This window comes from Primulina tabacum, chromosome 9, assembly GCF_025594145.1.
Source record: "Primulina tabacum isolate GXHZ01 chromosome 9, ASM2559414v2, whole genome shotgun sequence".
In the NCBI taxonomy this organism is placed as follows: Eukaryota; Viridiplantae; Streptophyta; class Magnoliopsida; order Lamiales; family Gesneriaceae; genus Primulina; species Primulina tabacum.
In genome coordinates this window covers 6,756,924-6,780,349 of record NC_134558.1, presented here as the reverse complement: position 1 = coordinate 6,780,349, position 23,426 = coordinate 6,756,924, and the positions used below count along the sequence as shown (strand labels likewise).

The following is a 23,426-nucleotide window of genomic DNA, read 5'->3' as shown; positions in this document are numbered from 1 at the left end:
TCATCAAAATACAAATTACTGAAGTCTTTCGAACCACTTACTTCGTCACTAAATGTAAATTGTGAAGTAACATAATATAAAATACTTCAACAAATAGGATAAATGCTAAAGTTATAGATTATATTTACTTCCACAAATAGGATAAATTGTGAAGTTGTTTGTGTCTATTACCTCATCAAAATACATAACTTCGAGGTCTTTCAGATGAATTACTTCGTCGATTATTGTAAAAAATGAAGTAAAATATAATAAACTACTTCGCTAAATAATAATTAAGACGAAGTTATATATAATATATTACTTCATTATTTACAATAATCGATGAAGTAAAACACATTTCTTACTTCGGCACCGGTCCAATTCTGGACCGGTTTTCCTTCGAAAACAGGCCAAAGACTTCAGTATTTTCAATCATACAACTTCGGTTATTATGCGAAGTAAAAGGTACATCTATTACTTCACGTCCATATACTTCGGCAATTAACTACCTTATTACTTCATTGAATACGCGAAGTAAAAAGCGATTTTTCTACTAGTGTTTCTACATTGATGCTAGGGAAAATTTCATTTTCTATCCTCTATATTTGACATTTCCCGATTTTGAAATCATATGCTATCAGAATCGAGTTTTAGTACTAATCTTTCATTTTTTTCGACAATTTAGTAATTTGTTTTGCAATTCTTCTTAAAATAACATTTAAGAATTGTATATACACTTTTGTATACTAAACACACTTATTTCCTCTTTGTATGTATATATATAGGCAGTAGGATAGCCGGTAGTGCAATAGTGTGTAAAAAAGAACAAATATTCTTACTCAAAAAACAGGTGAAGATTTTTCACCGCCAACTCCTGTGTGATGCAATTTGATTCTTCCCTTCTTTTTAAACATGGTTTCAGAGCGGGAGATTGGATTGTATTTCTTCTCTGAGAATTGATTGGAGAATTTTTTTCTTCTCCTAGTTGATCGGTAAGTTCATTCTGGAATCAGTTCTTTCATCATCTTCTATTCTGATGGCTTCTTATGCGATCGATGTTTTGGATCCACTTTATGTGAATTCATCCGACACTCTAGGGCTCAATTTGATTAATGAGCAACTGATTGGTACTGACAACTATGGAATTTGGAGTCGCGCAATGCAGATCGCGTTGCGAGCTAGAAATAAGCTTGCATTTATTGACGGGAGCTGTAAGAAACCAGATTCTGGATCAGATCGAGTACTTCAATGGGAGAGATGCAATGCGATTGTGTTGTCCTGGATGATGAATGCTGTATCGAAGGAAATCTTTGGTGGTATTTGTGTATTCCACTGATGCTACAGTGGTATGGAATGATATGAGGGAACGGTTTGACAAAGTTAATGGCTCACAGATCTTTGCACTTCACCGAGAAATAGGCTGTTATACCCAAGGTAATAGTTCGATCTCAACGTATTATTCGAGGCTTAGACAACTATGGGATGAGTATGCTTCTCTTGTGACATTACCTATATGCTCATGTGAGTCTTCGAGGAAGTTCATTGAATTTGATCAGCAACACAAACTTTTTCGATATTTCATAGGACTTCATGAGAGCTTTGTTCATATCCGAAGCCACATATTGATGATGGATCCACTTCCTACTGTAAGCAATGCCTTTGCTATCATATCAAAAGAGGAATCACATCGGAGTTTATTGAATGTGTCTCCGCAACAACATGAATCCTCTGCCTTATTCTCTGCTCAGAATAGAAGGAACAATGATGTTATATGTGAACACTGTAATTTACTTGGTCACAATAAGGAGAACTGCTTCAGACTAATTGGTTACCCACCTGGACACAAATTCTATAAGGGACCATGGAAGGGTTGGAGCCATGGAATATTCATTCTTGATATTGAATGGATTATTGATTCTAGTGATAATGATCATATGATTGGATATCATGGAATACCACATGTTCGTAATTCCTATGCAGATGCCACGGATTCAATACAATTGCCAAATGGTAGTTCCACAAAATTTAGTAGCCTAGGTACCATTCCTATCAATCAAACCAGCTCACTTTCGAATGCCCTCATTGTTCCGGAATTTCGTCACAACCTTCTATCCATATCTAAATTTACTATAGATCATCAATGCTTTGTCACATTCTTTCCACGGTTTTGTGTGTTTCAGGGCCTATCAAATGGGAAGATCATGGGGATTGGTAGAGAGAGACAAGGACTTTACTATCTCGACAATTCAAGTTGGAAGTTTTTAGATTCACAACCTAATCTCACATTAACTGATTCTAGATTACCTTTGTATAGGTCTTTACTTTCAGCTGTAAATGGTGCACAAACCACTGCTGTATCACAAGAAACCTTATGGCATCAACGCCTAGGACATATTTCTTTGACTCGAATGAGAATGTTACCTTTCTTACAAGCTTCTTAGATTTATCTCATTGTGCTATTTGTCCCTTGTCGAAACAAACTCGCATGGTTTTTCCGAAAAAAGGTAATCTAATTCCTCCACTGCTTTTCAATTAATTCACATGGATGTATGTGGTCCTTTCCACTCACCTACTTACAATGGGGAACGATACTTCCTCACCATTGTAGATGACCATACACGTATGACTTGGTATACCTCATGCACTCAAAACTATATGTACTCCCAACAGTTAAGAGATTTCTCGCACTCATTCAAACTCAATTTTCCAATGCAATTCAGATGATTAGAACCGACAATGCAATGGAATTTTTTCAATGGGAGTGCACCGATTTGTTCCATACTTTCGGCATTGTGCATCAAAGTTCTTGTCCCTATACCCCACAACAAAATGGTCTAGTGGAGCGTAAACATAGACACATCCTCAATGTTGCTCGATCATTGAAATTTCAAGCCTCTCTACCTAATAAGTACTGAGGTGGTTGTATACTTACCTCAGCATATCTTATTAATCGTACTCCGACACCTATTTTATCCAATAAAACACCCTTCGAAGTTTTGTTTGGTGTTTCCCTTCATACTCTCATCTACGAGTCTTGGGATGTCTCTGTTATGCCACCTTACCTAAGGAGATAAGTTTGCTCCTTGTGAAAGTGCCTGTGTTTTTTTTGGTTACTCAAGCTCATAGAGAGGGTATAAGGTCCAAGATTTACTCACACATAAGTTCTTTGTCTCATGCGATGTTTTGTTTCATGAGATCATGTTCCCGCTTTCACAAATTCCCCGCCATGAGCTCTTATTTCCCAGTCCACCCATCGACCTACCCTTTGATCTTGGCCCCCTTTCCCACAACCACAAGTGACTCTTGTCCCATGTAATCCTCGACGTTCCACTCGCACCCCTCGGCCACCTATCTGATCTCATGATTACATGTGTTCTTCTTCTTCTTCTCCACATCCTATATCTGTCTTTCTCACTTATGATAACCTGTCTCCTCGATATAATTCTTTTCTTTCCAAACTTTCTGCCACAAGAGAACCTACCTCCTATCATGAGGCAGTGGTTGATCCTCGTTGGCTATCTGCTATGGAACTCGAGTTACGAGCCCTGTCCAATAATCATACATGGGAGATTGTTGATTTGCCACCGGGTAAAGTTCCCATTGGAAATAAATGGGTCTACCAAATTAAATACAATCCTGATGGTAGTGTGGATCCGTTATAAGACTCGCCTTGTTGCCAAGGGTTATACTCAACTTTATGGCGTGGACTTTCATGACACATTTTCTCCCGTAGCTAAGATCACTACTGTCCGGTGCCTTCTTAGTGTTGCAGCTATGTACTAATGGCCTTTGTTTCAAATGGATGTCAAGAATGCTTTCCTTCAAGGTGACCTTGATGAGGAGATTTATATGCTCCTTCCTCAGGGTGTTTGAAGCAAAGGGGAGAGTTGTGGGGACTTCGAAGCCAAGGGGAGTTCAAAATTACTAAAGTATGTAAGTTGATGAAGTCCTTATATGGGCTCAAACAAGCCTCAAGACAATGGAACATCAAATTCTCGTCAATCATGAGAGCTGCTGGTTTCTACAAATCGAAGCATGATCACTCAATGTTTGTCAAGAAAGATCAAGAGTCTGTTACTATATTGCTGGTATATGTAGACGATATAGTGATCACAGGTAACCATCAAGCTTCAATTGATGCATTGACGAAGCATTTACACTGTCATATCAAGATTAAGGACTTGGGAAAATTGAGGTATTTCCTTGGTATAGACGTGGCTCGATCAAAGAATGGAATATGTTTGAACCAAATAAAATATGCTTTGGAAATTATATCAGATGCAGGCTTGGCAGGTGCTAAGGCTTGTAATACGCCTATGGAACAAAATGCTAAGTTCACTTTGAAGGATTTTGATGACAATGCAAAGAAAGATGCTGATGATGATCCTTTGTTAGAAAATGCGGGTGAGTATAGAAGGTTGATAGGTAGACTTACATATCTCACTGTTACAAGACCTGACATATGCTATGTTGTGCAAACGTTAAGTCAATTCATGAATAATCCAAAAACATCACACTTGGAGGCAGCCTTGAGAGTGCTGCGATACCTAAAATCTTCACATGGAAAAGGAATTCAACTCACTGCCCAAAGCTCATCATATCTAACAGCATACTGTGATTCCGACTGGGGAACGTGCCCTATGACTAGAAGATCGATCACTGGATATTGCGTTAAAATGGGAAGCTCGCTGTTGTTGTGGAAAACCAAGAAGCAAGAAACCATTTCGAGGTCTTCAGCTGAAGCAGAATATAGGGCCGTGGCAAATACAACATGTGAATTAATCTGGACTGTAGGGATTCTAAAAGATATGGGAATAAAATTAACGCTCCCTGTGGTTATCTACTGTGACAACACTGCAGCATTGCATATCGCGGCCAATCCGATGTATCACGAGAGAATGAAGTATATAGAGATTGATTGTCACCTAATACGAGAAAAGATATGTGAAAAGCTGATCAAAAATTCTTATATTTTCACAAGAGAGCAGCCAGCGGATTTGTTCACTAAAGCACTTGGGAAAGTCCAACATCAATATCTTATGTCCAAGCTTGGAATGTTGGACTTATTCCAAGCGTGAAGGGGAGTCTTAAAATAACATTTAAGAATTGTATATATGCTTTTATATACTAAACACGCTTATTTCATCTTTGTATATATATAGGCAGTAGGATAGCCGGTAGTACAATAGTGTGTAAAAAAGAACAAATATTTTTACTAAGAAAACAAGTGAAGATTTTTCACCGCCAACTCCTGTGGTGCAATTTGATTCTTCCTTTCTTTTTCAACAATTTTAGTTTTTTTTTTACGTGAAAGTGATTACGTAGAAGTGAGCACCACAATAAAGAATAAAATTTCAAAAAAAGAAAATATAACTGAAAAAACAGAAATTCAATAATATAAGAAAGTAAAATCACAAAGAAATAAATATAAATAATCAAATTTACAATTTTCTTTTATACAAGGTTTAAAAATGTAAGATGCCATTTGATATATACTATTCTACATAATATACTCTTAGACTACGATGGATTGTATTGATCATTCCCTGGTACATGAACTTGCAGACAATAACAAAGAATAGTAGACGGAGTCGATATTTTCAATTTTTAAGTTAGAAATTTAGGGGATAATATTTTAAAATATTTTTCTAGTTTCCCTTAATTTTCGATTGTGTCTTTTTTTCTTTTTTCTTTCAGTGAGCCAAAATTGTTTCTCTGTTTTTACGTTCTAAATCAATTTTTTCCTCAATTTCAATTTTACCACTAATTTTATTTTTTATTTACTTTTTTCGTAACTTTTTTCTAGCTCATCATGCTTCCGTAAAATAAATTAAAAGATTTTATCTTTTTGTCCTAAATGACGTAGGATTGTATCTATCTCGTTTTACAAACTACTTCTCATAGCATAACCATATAGTCGCAACATATGGTTCCTATCATAAATACCTTTGGCAGCACTTAGCAGAATCTTTTTTCATTTCCTACCTCAAGGAGTATGATAATAGATTTAATTTGTAAATAAATCATGATAGGGGCAAAAACATGATGAGTGATGATTTTATTCAGATATACTAAATATTGTTACACTAGTAACCTCAGTGTGGAGGAGAAGATAACTTGTTAGCTACTAATTTGTAACTGAAGATATAATACACATAAACTAGAAAAAAAATATTACAATATTTATTTGATTGAAAATTGAAGATGATGATCGATACTCTCAAATTATTTCTACCTTGTTATTTGTAGAAGCCTCATCCATATTTCGGATTTGGAATTCAAGCTTGTAGATAACTTTATGTGTAATTCTTGTCACTTTTTTTCGATAACGTCTTGAACTGGGTGGTTCTGTCTTCCGTTAGTGTTCCTTCATTCCACTAAATTCTCTATCACCATATTCAAATATGAGCCAATTTTCTGCAAATTTCTTTGCTCTCCGACAGCTTGCTGTTCTGCAAAAAAATTTTCAAATATATTTTCCGTAAAACCTATATTTTCCATGTCATTGTGTTTAACAGAAAATATTTATTAACTGAATTTTGATAAAATTTAAACGAAAACTTGACTTTATCCATCTTTGTGAGACACACCTATAATCCTCATGCTCTTCTGGTAGATATGTCATTTTAGTAAGCGGAGCAACAAGGGTTTGTTTAATTTACTAAAAAATCCTTGATGAATTTCTGTGTATTCATATCTGGCTTCTTTAGCTTTATGAAATGAAAAGTATCGTGTGATCCTTTCCAAAACGGTTTTGGTACTGCACTGAAGAAGTATAGCTCTAGAATATCTCCTCTAGAAAAATAGTCGTTATCTTCTTGGATCAATTTCGGTAGTGCTGATATTTATGGGAAACTGGGCGTTATGGTATAGACCGAGACAAGATTCTCAAATTCATACCATGACTTGACCTCCATAGGATGGGCGTTGGGATATGACATAGAATGTATTTGCTTTCATATAGCAAGTTAAAACTGCTTTCATTTGCTTGGCAACTTATATGCAAATTAGGATGAGCACTGGGATATGACATAGAATTCAATTTCTTTTATCTGTCATGAGTTTTGTAAGAACTACTTCCCATCAATGATCACTGACATCTCTGTATAATATCGGATTATCTTTATCTTGAGGAAAAACAATTTTTGAAAGATTTTTACAAATATTTTTTAATTGGCTGTCTCTTAGTATGTTCTTAAGTCCATATGAATTTTTCATTTTTCATCACTAATTAACTAAACACTTTTACGTGCTTTGCTATATTTTTTTGAATATTCCAGTAAAGTTAACAACTTCTAAAAAACATTGAAGTTTTTTTTCTCGGCAAGTATATCTAAAAAATTATGCACTTTTTCCACAATGTATTCTTGCATAATTATTTATGACTCGTTGATTTTTACTCCAAAAAAATCAATCTTCCTTGTAACGAGGACGTTTTCATTTCATATAGGACAAGTTTTTATTGTTTACTAATTTTAGAGAAAATCTCTAAATGTTTAATATGTTTCTTCATATTTTTAGATGCTATTAAAATATCATCAATATAGACATATATAAAGTTAAAATAATATTTAAATAAATTATTCATCTTTCTTTGAAATATATGGGGTGTATTAGCCAATCTATTGGTAATAATACTTCCAAAATATAATGATAATTTGGTGTAGAGAAAGCTATAAATTTCTTGTTTTCTTCATTCATCCGAATCTAATAAAATCAGGACTTACAATAAAATGTAGAGAACATTTTTGCGTTGCATATATAATTAATTAAATGATCTCTACTAGGTATAAAATCTCATTAAACTCTAGAATTTTATTAATTTCTTGATAACTAATTACTAAATTGGGTGTGTTCATTTTGATTTTACCATGACTTCTTACCATAAATGCTTGACTGCCATTGTGATATTCCTACTTTGATTAAGTCAAGGTCCAAATGTTCCTTGATAATAATCTTCATATCATTTCGATAAACTATATTAATTGGGATATGCTTTCATATAACAAATCATATTCATTGTCTTCCTCATTTGTAACATTGGCTTGGAGTTGGTTCTTTTCCTATCATGCCAAGGGATCTTCATTGCAATTTTCTTTGTTCATTCTCTTGAAACCTTCTAGAGATATTTTTTTATTCAAACTCTACATCTTTCTAGTGTTACACTATCTTAAGGAGTTCATTTTTCTCTTAATGAAGGTTTTGTTTTGCTCTTATCTGGAGCATGTGTTGGAACATTTCATGTTCGTAATCTTGATTTTGATTTTAAGAAAATGTGTTTATTTGTTTCTAATAAGTTTACCTAAGTGCGCAAAAACTGAAACTGATCAGGTTTCGAACTGATAAGTTACCAAGCTTAAACTGAAACTATCGAGACACAAACTGAAAGTGTCAATTAATTGATCGAACTGAACCGGTACAACTGAAGTATCAAGAGCAGTTCAACTGATTGTCTAGTTGATAGGTGGTCCAGTAGAAGATCTTCAGAAGCCTGGCCAGCTAATGAAGAGCCCAACTGACCAGTTCAACTGAATAAGTGAAATAAGTTCAACTGACGAGTCAACTTATTTAACCTCACCAGTTCAAGACCAATTCAACTGACCAGTTCAAAACATTAGTTAGGAAGCTAACCAGTTTTCAGATACGACAAGCTTAATCCAACTGTGCACAAAGGTACAAAAGCTATTGTATGATCAAGGTACAATAAGAGACGTTGCAACAGCGCATAAAGCCAAATGTTCCAGATATCTATTTGGGGAAACAAATTAAAATGGCGCATAAAGCCAAATGTTCCAGATATCTATTTGGAGAAACAAATTAAAATGCAACGGATTCATTCACTGAGTCTCACTGTACGTTCAGCCAAATGCCTATAAATAGAAGCCGAAGCTCAATGAAGACGAGGATGAGAGTTGACAAGTGAAAAGATAAAATACAGAGAGCGCACGCATAATGCTTATCAGCTTTGAAGAAGCAATCAACCTAGTCGAGGGAAACACTTTAAGTTATATCAGCTTAGTGTAGAAGCTTATTTTCCTCAGTGTGTGAGAACAACTTTCGGAATGTTTTCAGAGATTAGTTCTCACACACATCTACACCACCACTCATATAATGTCTTGCAAAAAGACGTAAAACTTGTGTATGTAGTCTTTGACACACAGACGTTAAACAAGTGTTGGCTGGAAGGTGATGCCTTCAGTCTAGACTAGGAGTTCAGTTAAGCAGTAGGTAACTCTTAAGCTGGGTGGGTTTGTACAAGGTGTTGTATAAATCAAAGTCTTCTAGTGGATCCTACCCGAGGTGGTAGAAGGGGTGACGTAGGAGCAGTTGAAGTATCCGAACATCCATAAACATATCTTGTGTATTAACTGCCCAACTGTGTTTTAAACAGACTTGATCAGTTCAGTTATATCCATAGCTGAACTGATTGAAGCCAAAACTGATTCCTCGTATTTTAGTCGATCAGTTTACACAAATCATTAGACTTTAAAATCTATTAGTTTTTCTTAACGAATGAATACTTCGAGTATTTTTCGCTTGGTTTGAAACCAAACTCGATCTAATTCATCGGTGTATACATTTTAGAACACGAGCTATTGCAGCTCATTGAGAATATTGTGTTTGAAGCACCCTCGCAGGTGCCCAAACCAATCCATCAAAGTTTCTCCAAAATTTATAGAATAATTCTTTTTTGAGTTTAAAAGTTTTCCTTCATCACCACGCTTGATGCAAAACTGGATTGACATGTAAAATGTTTCTCTTAGTCTCTATACTATGACATTACAATTGCATGGTGTTGTTAACATTAATATTCTAGTATCATTTTCTTGTGTATATGATTTAAACATTTATAGGAAATTGTTTCCTAACAAGTTGATTTTCATGCATCTTCGATTATGATTTATGTTTTTTAATCTTTTTGCATAAAATTAAGATTCGCTTTAAGAAATCTCATCCAACTATTTGAGCCAATTCTTCTTCCATTTTTTTTTTCGGAAAACTACTCGTTTCGGTGTATATATTCCAGTACTTGAATCAATATAAGCAACAAATTATTCTTCTTTATATTGTTCGTATAAAATCTCTATTGGGATGTATATCGAGAATGAATTTGTGGTCATTGGATTTTCCACGTTCAATCTCCTGCCATGATTTCATTCAATTTTTGAGTCGTTTCCAAGATTTGTATTCCTCGAGCAACTCTAAATCAATAAATAGTTTATCAGGTTCTTTTCACGGAATCCTTTAATATGAACCTCCAATTTTCTATTTTTATTATTTTTTAGTAAGTTCCTATCATAAGTTGCTCAAAATAATATATAGTATTACAAGGGAATTGATTTTTCTGTCTTGTAATATAAAATAATATTTGGACTTATCTTCATTCTTCCAGACATCTAAGCTTTTCTATTGTTGAAAAGCTTTTTGGTACCGGTTGGGTTTATCGGACAAGTATTTTTCTCACATGTGATATTTATCTTGGATTTTGACATATTTTTCTTGTATTAAAGGAATTCGATTTTTTCTAGATAAATTGTTTGAGTAACTTTTTCAAATATTTCTAGTATTTAAATAAACTCATTTCGAATAAATAAATCTGAATGATGTATATAAGAAAGAGCATATGGAACTCGATAAGTAATAGAATATGACCCATTATCTTCTTTCATCAACCTTTTTTCCTTAAATAATTTTGATGTAACGTCAAGGCTCGGTTGAAATCCCGATTTGTCAGGTTTTAAGCAATTTTTGGATAAATTACTTTTACAATTTTTTATGCATATACATTTTCTAAGATATTTCCCAATATCGAGTCTTGAAGTTTACTCATTCATTTATCATATATAGCAATATCAATGGGTGAAACTACTTCCAATATTAATCCAGGACATGTTTCATGTTACTTTTGGCTTGAGTTTTTTTAATTCCTCTTTTATTTCTTCAAAAATATTTAATTTCATCTTCATTTGGTTTTCTGTAAGTTCCATTTAGATTGTCATTTTTTTCTGGAAACCTTATAAATTAGATGACGTTTTATGTTTCTTAGACCAAGATTTCCTAAGAACTTTACTACATGTTTTGTAGAGAATCCTTGTATCTCTGTAAGCTAGGGTTTTATCTCATGATCTTTTGGGTCATGATGTGATATATGTTTGTCTGTCTAAAGAAACCAGACAAATCTTCACGTGTTTTGTGTTGAAACACTTCGTCTTCAGTTGGACTCTGATTCTCTCTTTCCATTAGTTTCTTCTTGGCTAAAAAATTCTTCTTCTTTCTGAAGAAATATCTTCAAACTTGTATATTTGAACAAGATCCTGGTATATATTTTGTCAATTTCCATAGTTGGTTCAAAGCATTTTATTCTTTTTCTATTATTTTCTGGACAGTTGGTCTAAATGTGACTTCTTGCTTCACATATCCAGCAATCACAATCTTTAAAACTTTTATTAGCTCTGGTATGAGCTCTTCTGAAAATTTTTCTTGTAGCTGTTCGTCTCATACTCTGATATGAGTTTGATGCTTGAGACAACATCCTACTTTTTGATGATCAACTTCTTTGTCTAGATTTGTAGAATTCGGATTTTTGTGACCATATTGCTCTTGATTTCCAAGAACTCCTCTCACTTTTCCACTTCTGGCATATAGATGAGATCTAAAGCTCTTTACTTATGTCTTTGTGGTTTATTTCTTATAATTGTTTGAAAATCATTTTATCTACAACATAAATGAGTAAGTTTTTTAATACCTATTAAAATTTTGTAGTTCTTTTGCTGCCAAATGACATTATTCTATCAATTTTTCTTAAAGACAGAGTATCTAGATCGACATGATGTATTTCCTATTAGCATTTCTCTACTTGGAATTTTGGTGAAGAAAAGCTTCATTGTTGTGATTTCTTCGACTCCTGAATTCCATCTATATTTAGTGAATAACATAATGTATTCATATATTAAACATATGTCACGTAATTCAAGAATATACAGAGCTTGAGAATATTAGTTTTTCTCTATATCTTGACTACTGAAATAATCTACTCATATATATTATGCTTTAAACAGGGTAGTTATTCTTCCAGCTATCTCACTAAGAGATAGCCTGAAGAAAAGATTCATTGTTGTGCTTTCTTCAACTCCTGAATTTCATTTATATTTAGTGAATAATATAATGTATTCAAATACTAAACATATGTTTTTAATTTAAGAAAATGCAGAATTTGAGTATATTTATTTTGCTTCTCTGTTTATTGACTACTGAAATAATTTACTCATAAGAGATTTTTTAACTAGGACTGACTCTTTTGTTTATGAAGAAGTCATGTCTAGGGCAATTATAATTGATCTCATAAGACTCATTTCTAAAAATTTAATGAATTCTTCTATATGAAGATCAAGTGTTCCTTCTGCGATTCTCATAATCAACGTCCGATCATCACATATGGTGTTTGGTACAAGGGAGTTTTTGATAGTGTTCACGCTTGGTGTGATTCTCCACCAACCTGGAATTCTATTTGGGGTGTTCCTATATTTGTCTCAGAGGATCTCACACTTTCTCTTGTTGGTTCTTGAGAACGTATCATATTAACTATGGACTGTTAACGCCTAATTAGATTCATTTTTAGATCTACAAGCATGATGTTTGCGAATAAATCTATATTTGTCATCATATTATTTTCTCTTATGATACATTTTTGATAATATTAATCGTTTTCTTGTCGTTAGTTAAATATTTCTGTATCACTTTGATCTTACCTCTTTGATGTAATAAAGGTCCAGTGCCAAAGGTTTGTAGTAATTTTCCTCCCGAAATGCTATTGGTAGAATTAGATTTTTGTTATAAGGTTTGATTTCTTGTTTGAATATCCTTCAATGTTCTAATAATTTCTTCTTTTTCGAGGATCTCTTCAATTTTCCGTGGTATTTAGTATAATTTGTTGCTGTATTTTTGTACCTTCTTTTGGATTTCTCTAAAATCTCCTAAGAGTTTAGACTAATCCAAGACTATTTATAAGAATATATTATTTTGAATTGTTTTTGTAACTCCCCGAAAATTTAAAAGTCCACGCGAACCACATGCGCAAGTTATTAAATTCCTTGTGTATTTTAATTAAATGTTTTAATTGCATGGATAAATTATGTTATGCATATTGATGTGTTTAAATTATATTTTTCTACATGGTTGCATTAAAATGTATTTTTAAAAGGTTATTCAAGTTGCGATCAAGGAACGGAGACCGAGGGCTGAAAAATAGAATTTTTATACACCGGGACATAATTTTTATCGGTGTTGGATTTTCAACAAAAATACGAACTTATGGGCAACCCGGCTAATAAATTCACAAACTTATTTAAACAAAACTATTTTTAATATTCTAATTTCGCACTAATGGACCTAATTACCCATTTTGTGGGCCTAAGCCTTGTTCGTGATTTAATTAGTATATAATATACTAAACCACTCCATTAAATCCTTGAACCCCACGCCAAAAGCAATCAAATTCTCTCCAAACCCTCCACTCAAATGGCACGGCACACACACAATATTTTGAAGAGAAATTTTCGTAAATTCAAGGGAACATCAAGGCCATCGTCTCTTCGCCGCAGTTCTTCAATCGCCAACGGTTTTTGTGCGTTTAAAACGCAAAGGCACGTCATAAATCTTTTTTTTCTCATCTATCACACCATACTATTGTTTTGAATTACTTCTGTATGAAAACATGATCCCTTATTGAATAAATTCGTGTTTATGCATTCTTATATGATTAAGGTATGAATTTTTGGTCCAAAACATAAAATATGATTGCCTGAAGTGGCTGCCATCATAGGGACACCAATAGGGAGGAGTTTAAGAGTTCTTAAGGGTACTTTGATCAAGGTTTAAAGGCTGGACATCACCATGGGACAAGGAGACGAGAATTAGAATCCTTGTGTTACAAGGACTCTTCGGCTAGGGTTTATCAGGGCTCTCGGCAGCTTACCGCTGTTAAGGTCACGACCAGGAGACATAAGGGGAGGGTACGAGGGTCCTAAAGTGGTTGTGCAAGGGTAGGAAGCAACAGAGTAAAGGGCCGCACGGTGGAAGAACCCGAGAGGCTAGCTGCGGCTTTTGGAGGAAATAGGGGGTAGGCGACTGTGCGGGCTCCATCAGGGTGAAGGGATGGACTCGTGAGGGTCCTAGCCTCGAGCCAAGGGGGTGGACGCAGGGCTGGAAGGGGTAAGAGTGGAAGGGCACACGGCTAGAGAACCCTCTAGCCGCGGTCGAGCGCGAGGAAGAGAACCATGCACGTCTTCGTTCATGGCTCGTGAGAACTGGTCTCAGAGTGTCCTATAGGGTTTGGTTAGGGTCCTAGGAGGGTCTACCAGGGGCTGGACCATGAGGTTAGGGGCTGGAGCGGAGATATGAGGAATTTGAAACCTTCTAGAACTAGGGTTCCTTGTGCAGAAATTGAGTTGCTGCTAGGAAGTGTTCAAGGGACTAGATGGGCTTGATTTGGGTTGGTAAATGTTTAGTTGTGTGTTATGGGGCTTTGGTTCAAGTTTGGTAAGTTTTGGTTAAGTTTCGAGTCCATACGAGTCAAAACCGGGATGTATGTCTATGTTTAAAAACGAATCGAGGAATCTATCGAAAAGCTAAGTTTTTAGCCTAAGGAATAATTATAGGAGTGTTTTGAAGGTTATATGTTCAGTTGGAATGATTTGGGTCGTCGTTTAGAGGTCTAAGGATAAATACGAAAAAACTATGCTTCTAGAGGTAAAACGGTCATTTTACACTGAAAAATGGGTAGACGTCCTGGCAGTGCCCGAATGCAATAATATATGATAAAATACTTATTTTAAACGTTTATGAAATTTTATGATCAAACGTTAATGATTGTTTTAAAAGTTTATGAATTTTCACATGTTTAAATGTTTATTTTAAAGGTTTAAGGATTTTTATGATTTAATATGCTAATATGATTATTTTAAATGTCTATGGATTTTTATGATGTTAAAAATGTTTATTTTCAAATGTTTAAGAATTTTTACATGTTAAATTATGATTTTAAATATTTATGGAATAATATGATTATTTATGGAATTTTTGATGAAACGATAAAGTTAAAGGATATGTTGCATGTTTGTTTTTAAAATGAAAAGGATATTAAAAGCATGATTTTTATGAAGTGATGAAAATGTGAAACGTTGAAAGAAGTGAAGTACTTGTGACTATGAGTATATGAGGATATGAGGATAAAAATGGGGATATAGTGAGGTAAAAGACACCAGAGGGAGCCCATTTATGGGAGAAGGCCCCAGAGGGAACTCGACAATCGTATTTTCATTCGATGAGGATAGGCCAAGGCTCAGTTGACGAGAGATCGTCGCTGATGTCCCCTCCGCACAGTAATGTGGTTACATGTAGATGGATCTATCGACTTTTGAGGATGAGGATAGTCACAATTAACGATCTGAATTCAATAAAAAAGAAATGTTTATGATCATGATGAAAAGATACATGTTATGAATAAGGAAAAAGAAAATGTTGAGGTGTAAAGTTTGCATGTTCATATGAATATGTTAAGGGTGATATGAAAATTTTTACGGAAAGATTTACGAAAATATTTATGAAAAGCTTATGAAAATGTTTATGTTTAAAGTTGATGCATCATTATGAAAATGTTTATGTTTAATGTTTTTTCATCATGAAAATATTTACGAAAATGTTATTGTTTAAAGTTTATGCACCTTCATGAAAACGATATTTTAAGTACAAGTATTTTCACGGTAACATGTGATCTGTATATGTACTACTTGTTATCAAGATTATGGTGTGTTGTGTCTTTAGACTCACTAGGTGTGATTGATGTAGGTGATATTGATTATGTATATGATAATGGAGGTCTTGATGGTTGACTTTGCTGGACTGAAGGTGCACATAACCCGAGGATCTACGCTAGTTTTCCGCACTAGTTATGATTTATGATTTTAAGTTATGTTAAAGATATTTTTTGACTTTTCTTTATGTTTATCAGGAGTTTTTGAAAGGCTATAGTATGGGATATACTTTTCAAATAATATTTTTAAGTTTGGTAAAACGTGTGACGATTTTACGATTTAAAGTATTTCATTTGGATTTTCAAATGTTAGTTGGTTGTTGTATTTTAAAAATGGTGTCAAGGTATTTTAAAGTATATATATGTATATTTTGAATTATGGAGATTAAGGAAATTTCTAGCACGTTTTAAGAAAACGAGTAGCACACGTTTCAGTTGGTATCAGAGCCAGGTTCTGTAAAGGGTTGTGCCACCATCAGTGCGAGGAAGCTCTGTCATCAAGCCTCAAACTCGTAAGTTTACATGCTTTATATAATTTTATGATGTTACCTGCGTAAGTATATGAATCATATGTTTACGTCACATGTTTAATAGCTTTATGATAATATATGATTTATATGCTTTAGAATTTTTGTATGTGATACGATATGAAATAAGAAATTATTTGACTTCAATGCATGTTGGCTTTGTGGTGGAATTGGACTATGATGATTTTTGGGTTTTAGTATTGATATTCTACTTTTGGGCCATAAGTAAATCGTGAATATTATGAATGCTTTGGGACACGTAGATTTTCTAAGAAAATATTTATGATTCATGGTTACTAGTTGAATTAATTTTTGATAATTAGACATAAGGAATCATTATTCGAAAACTGCGGTTATCTTTGGAATCAATAAAATGTATTAATTGGGATTTTAAGTTTGATGAAAGGTAAATATTGGTTATGAGAATTGATTTTTTGGTAAATAAGTTTAAAATTATCGAAATTAAGTTATGAGAAACCTGTAGATGGAAATTAAGAATGCCAAAAATTTATGGGTTAATCGTATTATTTTCGAAATTTAGGATCAATTGGATAATTTTTGAGGAAATTAAGAATATATTTTGCAATTATTACGGAATTTGGGGACCAGTTTAGCAATAAGTGAGAATTGAATTGGTTAAATGATAAGAATTTTCGAGGATTTAGACTTTTAAGAATATTTGGAACCTTGTGATATCTTGGTTATAGTGTTATAAGGATTGTTAATCAAGGGTTTTTAAGGATGAATCGATATTAGGCTTGAAAAATTTAAGCGTTAGCAGATTGTGTTTGGGATTTTAAGATTGAAATTGGATAGGTTGATGAACATTTTGGGAATAAAATAAGGAAAGTCGTATACGATAAGCGTGGTCATCCATATTTTTATGGGGAATTGTAAGAAAAGTTGAAGTCGAGGTTATAATAGTAACATCACTAAGTCATTTTGAGTCTTTTTAAGTTGCAATTTGCAAATAAAGATTTAGAAAAAAAATTTAATTGGGATCAAGGAGACGTAAGGATATTCTAGAACTTAAGTTTGATCAGAGTAGCGCAGCGGGAGCATGGATTTTTGGGATACTAGAACTGAATCTAAACTTTGGATTATTAAGGATAAGCGAATTTCGGGGACAAAATTCAAACTAAGGGGGAAAATTGTAACGCCTCGAAATTTAAAAGTTCACGCGAACCACATGCGCAAGTTATTAAATTCCTTGTGTATTTTAATTAAATATTTTAATTGCATGGATTAATTATGTTATGCATAATGATGTGTTTAAATTATATTTTTCTATGTGGTTGCATTAAAATGTATTTTTAAAAGGTTATTCGAGTTGCGATCGAGGAAACAGAGACCGAGGGCTGGAAATAGAAAATATTTTTATTAAATAATTGTTTCTAATTATTTAAAATATGGGTGATCCTTTTTCTTATCTTTGAAAATAAAGAGTTTTGAGGTGATTTTATACGCTGTGACGTAATTTTTATCGGTGTTGGATTTTCAACAAAAATACGAACTTATGGGCAACCCGGCTAATAAATTCACAAACTTATTTAAACAAAACTATTTTTAATATGGGCCTAATCACCCTCCTTAGTGGGCGTAAGCCTTGTTAGTTATTTAATTAGTATAAAATATACTAAACCACCCCATTAAACCATTGAACCCCACGCCAAAAGCAATCAAATTCTCTCCAAACCCTCCCTCTCAAATGGCACGGCACACACAATATTTTGAAGAGAAATTTTTGTAAATTCAAGGGAACAACAAGGCCATCGTCTCTTCGTCGTCGTTCTTCAATCGTCAACGGTTTTCGTGCATTTAAAACGCAAAGGCATGCCATAAATCTTCTTTTTCTCATCTATCACACCATACTATTGTTTTGAATTACTTTTGTATGAAAACATGATCCCTTTTTGAATAAATTCGTTTTTATGCATTCTTATATGATTAAGGTATGAATTTTTGTTCCAAAACTTAAAATATGATTGCCTGAAGGGGCTGCCATCATAGGGACACCAATAGGGAGGAGTTTAAGAGTGCTTAAGGGTACTTAGATCAAGGTTTAAAGACTGGACATCACCATGGGACAAGGGAGACGGGAATTAGAATCCTTTTGTTACAAGGACCCTTCGACTAGGGTTTATTAAGGCTCTCGGCAGCTTGCTGCTGTTAAGGTCACAACCAGGAGATATAAGGGGAGGGTACGAGGGTCCTAAAGTGGTTGTGCAAGGGTAGGAAGCAACTGAGTAAGGGGCCGCACGGTGGAAGAACCCGAGAGGCTAGCTGCGGATTTTGGAAGAACTAGGGGGTAGGCGACTGTGCGGACTTCATCAGGGCAAAGGGATGGACTCGTGAGGGTCCTAGCCTTGAGCCAAGGGGGTGTACACAGGGCTAGAAGCGGTAAAAGTGGATGGGCACACGGCTAGAGCACCATCTAGCTGTGGCCGAGCCAAGGAAGAGAACCATGCACGTCTTCGTGCATGGCTCGTGAGGGCTGGTCTCAGAGTGTCCTAGAGGGTTTGGTTAGGGTCCTAGGAGGGTCGACCAGGGGCTGGACCTAGGGGTTAGGGGCTGGAGCGGAGATATGAGGAGTTTGAAACCTTCTAGAACTAGGGTTCCTTGTGCAGAAATTCAGTAGCTGCTAGGAAGTGTTCAAGGGACTATATGGGCTTGATTTGGGTTGGTAAAGGATTAGTTGTGTGTTCGGGGGATTTGGTTCAAGTTTGGTAAGTTTTGGTTAAGTTTCAAGTCCATATGAGTCAAAACCGGGACGTATGTTTAAGTTTAAAAACGAATCGATGAATCTATCAAAAAGCTAAGTTTTTAGCCTAAGGAATAATTATAGGAGTGTTTTAAAGGTTATATGTTAAGTTGTAATGATTTGGTTCGTCGTTTAGAGGTCTAAGGATAAATGCGAAAAAACTATACTTCTAGGGGTAAACAGTCATTTTACACTGAAAAATGGGTAGACGTCCTGGCACTGCCCGAATGCAATAATATATGATAAAATGCTTATTTTAAATGTTTATGAAATTTTATGATCAAACGTTAATGATTGTTTTAAAAGTTTATGAATTTTCACATGTTTAAATGTTTATTTTAAAGGTTTAAAAATTTTTATGATTTAATATGCTAATATGATTATTTTAAATGTCTATGGATTTTTATAATGTTTAAAAAGTTTATTTTCAAATGTTTACGAATTTTTACATGTTAAATTATGATTTTAAATGTTTATGGAATATTATGATTGTTTATGGAATTTTTAATGAAACGATAAAGTTAAAGGATATGTTGCATGCTTGTTTTTAAAAGGAAAAGAATATTAAAAGCATGATTTTTATAAAGTGATGAAAATTTGAAACGTTGAAGGAAGTGAAGTAATTGTGACTATGAGGATAAGAATAAGGATATCGTGAGGGAAAAGACCCCAGAGGGAGCCCATTTATGGGAGAAGGCCCTAGAGGGACCCCGACGATCGTATTTCCATTCGATGAGGATAGGCCAAGGCTCAGTTGACGAGAGATCGTCGTTGATGTCCTCTCCGCTCAGTACTGTGGGTACATATAAATGGATCCATCGACTTTTGAGGATGGGGAAAGTCACAATTAACGATCTGAATTCAATAAAAAGGAAATGTTTATGATCATGATGAAAGGATACATGTTATGAATGAGGAAAAGGAAAATGTTGAGGTATAAAGTATGCATGTTCAAATGAATATGTTGAGGGTGATACGAAAATGTTTACGAAAAGATTTACGAAAATGTTTATGTAAAGGTTATGAATATGTTTATGTTTAAAGTTGATGCATTATTATGAATATGTTTTTATTCAAAGTTTATGCCTAATGAAAATATACGAGAATGTTATTGTTTAAAGTTTATGCACCTTCATGAAAACGATATTTTAAGTACAAATATTTTCACGGTTGCATGTAATCTGTATATATATTACTTGTTATCAAGATTATGGTGTGTTGAGTCTTTAGACTCACTAGATGTGATTGATGCAGGTGATATTGGTTATGTATATGATAATGGAGGTCTTGATGGTTGATTTTACTGGACTGAAGGTGAACATAACCCGAGGATCTACGCTAGTTTTTCGTTCTAGTTATGATTTATGATTTTAAGTTATGTTAAAGATATTTTATGACTTTTCTTATGTTTATGAGGGGTTTTTGAGAGGTTATAGTATGCGATATACTTTTCAAAAACTGTTTTTTTGTTTGGTAAAACGTGTGACGATTTTACGATTTAAAGTATTTTCTTTGGATTTTCAAATGTTAGTTGGTTGTTTTATTTTAAAAATGGTGTCAAGGTATTTTAAAATATATATATATGTATATTTCGAATTATGGAGATTAAGGAGAAAAAAATATTTCTAGCACGTTTTAAAAAAACGAGTAGCAGACGTTTCAGTTTTACCTTAGTAATCTTATTCGTTCCTAGTTTCTCCTTATATATAATATTTGTTAGATTTTCTTGTTTTGAATAATATTAAAATAAGACCTGAAAATAATAAATCTCGATCATATTTTTAGATCCATAATTTTTTTGAGAAATATCTTATCCTCGAACATTTAATTTACGTACTAATAATAATAAAGTACGCCCGAACTGTTCAACATATGTTCTTATACCAGTTTTATTGCATTTTATAAACATTCAACAAATAGGGTTATTTTAGGTATTTATTGAAAATATTTTGGTCTTAAGGACATAATTGGGCAAAATTAAAATTTATAAGGAATATCATAGGCTCATTAAAAACTTGAGATACAAAAACAAGAATGAGTGGAAACAGCAGAGATGTAATAATGAATTATCCCGAAATTTAGAAAATAAACGTTGAATTAGGATCCGTGAGAATTTTTTTTAAAAGGCCTATTTTAATTTGTAATTTGGTTTTTGTGAGAACCCAAAATTTTTGGAATGTAATTTTTAAATATAGACATGTATAAGAATTTATTTTCGAATTATGGTATTATTGTAAAAATAATAAATTCGAAAATATTAATAATACGTGATATTTGAAATTTCAAGTCAATAAATATATGAAATTCTAAATTCAGTGCAAGATACAAAGTAAATTTGAAATTAAGGCTGAATATCGACATAATTGGAAGAAAATATTATATATAAGGCAATTTTTCTCTACAAGAAAGTATCTCGATATTTATGGAAGTAGTATCTCAAAATTTATGGAAGGACCATCTCCAAATTAGGGAAGGATATCAATCGAATTTTGATAAGATTTTTATCATCCCTCTATAAATAGGAGAAGCTCTCATTCAAAATTTACAATGAAATTTTCGAGTTTCCTCTCCAATTTTCGAAATTTCCTCCCAAAAATTTTGCACGAGTCATCAAATTTTTTTCCACGTTCAAATTTTTTTCTCTCGCTCTGGTTGTTGGAATCCGATCTCCACCATCCATAATATGCTTTCGTATGTTTTTAATAACATATCCAAATTTCAGCCAAATCCAACGCTTATTTTTTTGTTTATAGCCTTCGTACAAAAACTGCTCAGATTCTAGGCGGTAACAACATATCTACGGTTTTTCGTCTATGAACAGGTTAAAACGACTTTCAAACTCGATCTCCACTGTTCATAATTTATTTGACTTACTTTTGAATGTAATGTCCAAGTTTGAGCCCGATCCAACTGTGCAATAAGGCGCAAGGGATTTTACAAAGCGACTGATTTTTCGGCAGATGTGCTACTGTGTTTTCGAAGTGTCAGTTGCATGATTCTTCTATGATTTCTGAATTCTTCACGTTTTCTTCCAGTTTAAGGTAAGTGAACATGTTTTAAAATATGTTGCGTATGAATTATTTAATTTTTGAAAGTTTCGATTGAGCACCGTTATTCTGTTTCTACCCCTTCTTGATATGTTATCTTATGTTTTATGTTTCGACACTGTGAGGATACAACTAGCTATGAGTGAGAATCCCAGTACGCATTATATGTTTGTGGCCCTTACACGGTCGGATTGTAACCGTTATATGGCCTCGCCCCCTTAGAGGAGTAAAAATTAGGGACTGATATCAGTAAACCATGGAAAGTAGAGGAATCTCAGTGTCTTGACCAAAATTATGTTTATGGTTATGATGATATGTTATGAGAATCATGTTATGCATGATATGATATGTGATTTTCGAAATTCATGTGTATTTGTTATGTATATGATCGAATGGCCCCTGCTTACTGATTTACGATATATCACTTACCCCTTACTCTACCCTCCTTGGATAAGTCATAAGAGAAAATCGAGGAAGACGAACAAGACTAATTTTGAGGCTGATAAAAGAAGAATCAAGAAATTTATTTTAGTTTTCGCTTAGTAAGTTGTAAACGTTTCCGTATATTTTTATCATTTTAAGAATCTACGTTGTAAAGATAATCTTATGATTAATTATGATGAATATACTGGTTTTTGGTTTATACTATACTACGAGACTTGTTGTTTTCAATTGTATGATTGTAAAACAACGCCAGTATCGACTAACCCCGATCCCGAGACGTGACAGTTTTGAGCAGGGGGATTCAACTCAAGAGCAATAATAATATGGTTTTAAGGGTTGGAATGAGTTTATGCCACTACACTTTTGGAGATCTTATTGATTAATTATGTTTTTAAAAAATAAATAAATAAACTTAAAATCAGTCAACATCAATCTACTTTAACTGAAAATCTCCGACGGCACTGGTCTACATGAACTAAAAATCCGTCGACACGTGTCCACGTGAGCTAAAATTCAGTCTAAATCAGTTTACATAAACTAGAACACAGTCGAAATTAATACTGAAACTAAAAAAAAAAACTAGTCTAAACATGGATTCATTTGAAAATATTCAATAAAAGGAAAATTTCCATAACGCCGAATAAAGAACGATTAGTCGGAAAAGAGATTAAAATTGGATGCTTGTTTGTTGGCTGAAATCGTCGGAGAAGGATAGAGGAAAAAATGTTACTAAATGGGATAAGAAAAAATGGAAAGAAAAAGAAAAGGAATGAAGGAGACAGAAAAACGTGAATCTACCGTCCAAATAGTATTTTAAATAATGAGTAATATAGTTGCTTTAGAGATGAGCATATTTT

At 33.7% G+C, this 23,426-nt stretch overlaps 1 protein-coding gene across 1 annotated transcript; it reads left to right on the top strand.

Moving 5' to 3' along the window:
- The first annotated feature begins 1,337 nt into the window (after positions 1–1,337).
- Positions 1,338–2,420, top strand: LOC142556890 (uncharacterized). Its single transcript, XM_075668386.1, has one exon. It carries the CDS (start codon positions 1,338–1,340, stop codon positions 2,418–2,420), a length of 1,083 nt encoding a protein of 360 aa, XP_075524501.1.
- Positions 2,421–23,426: the final 21,006 nt, after the last annotated feature.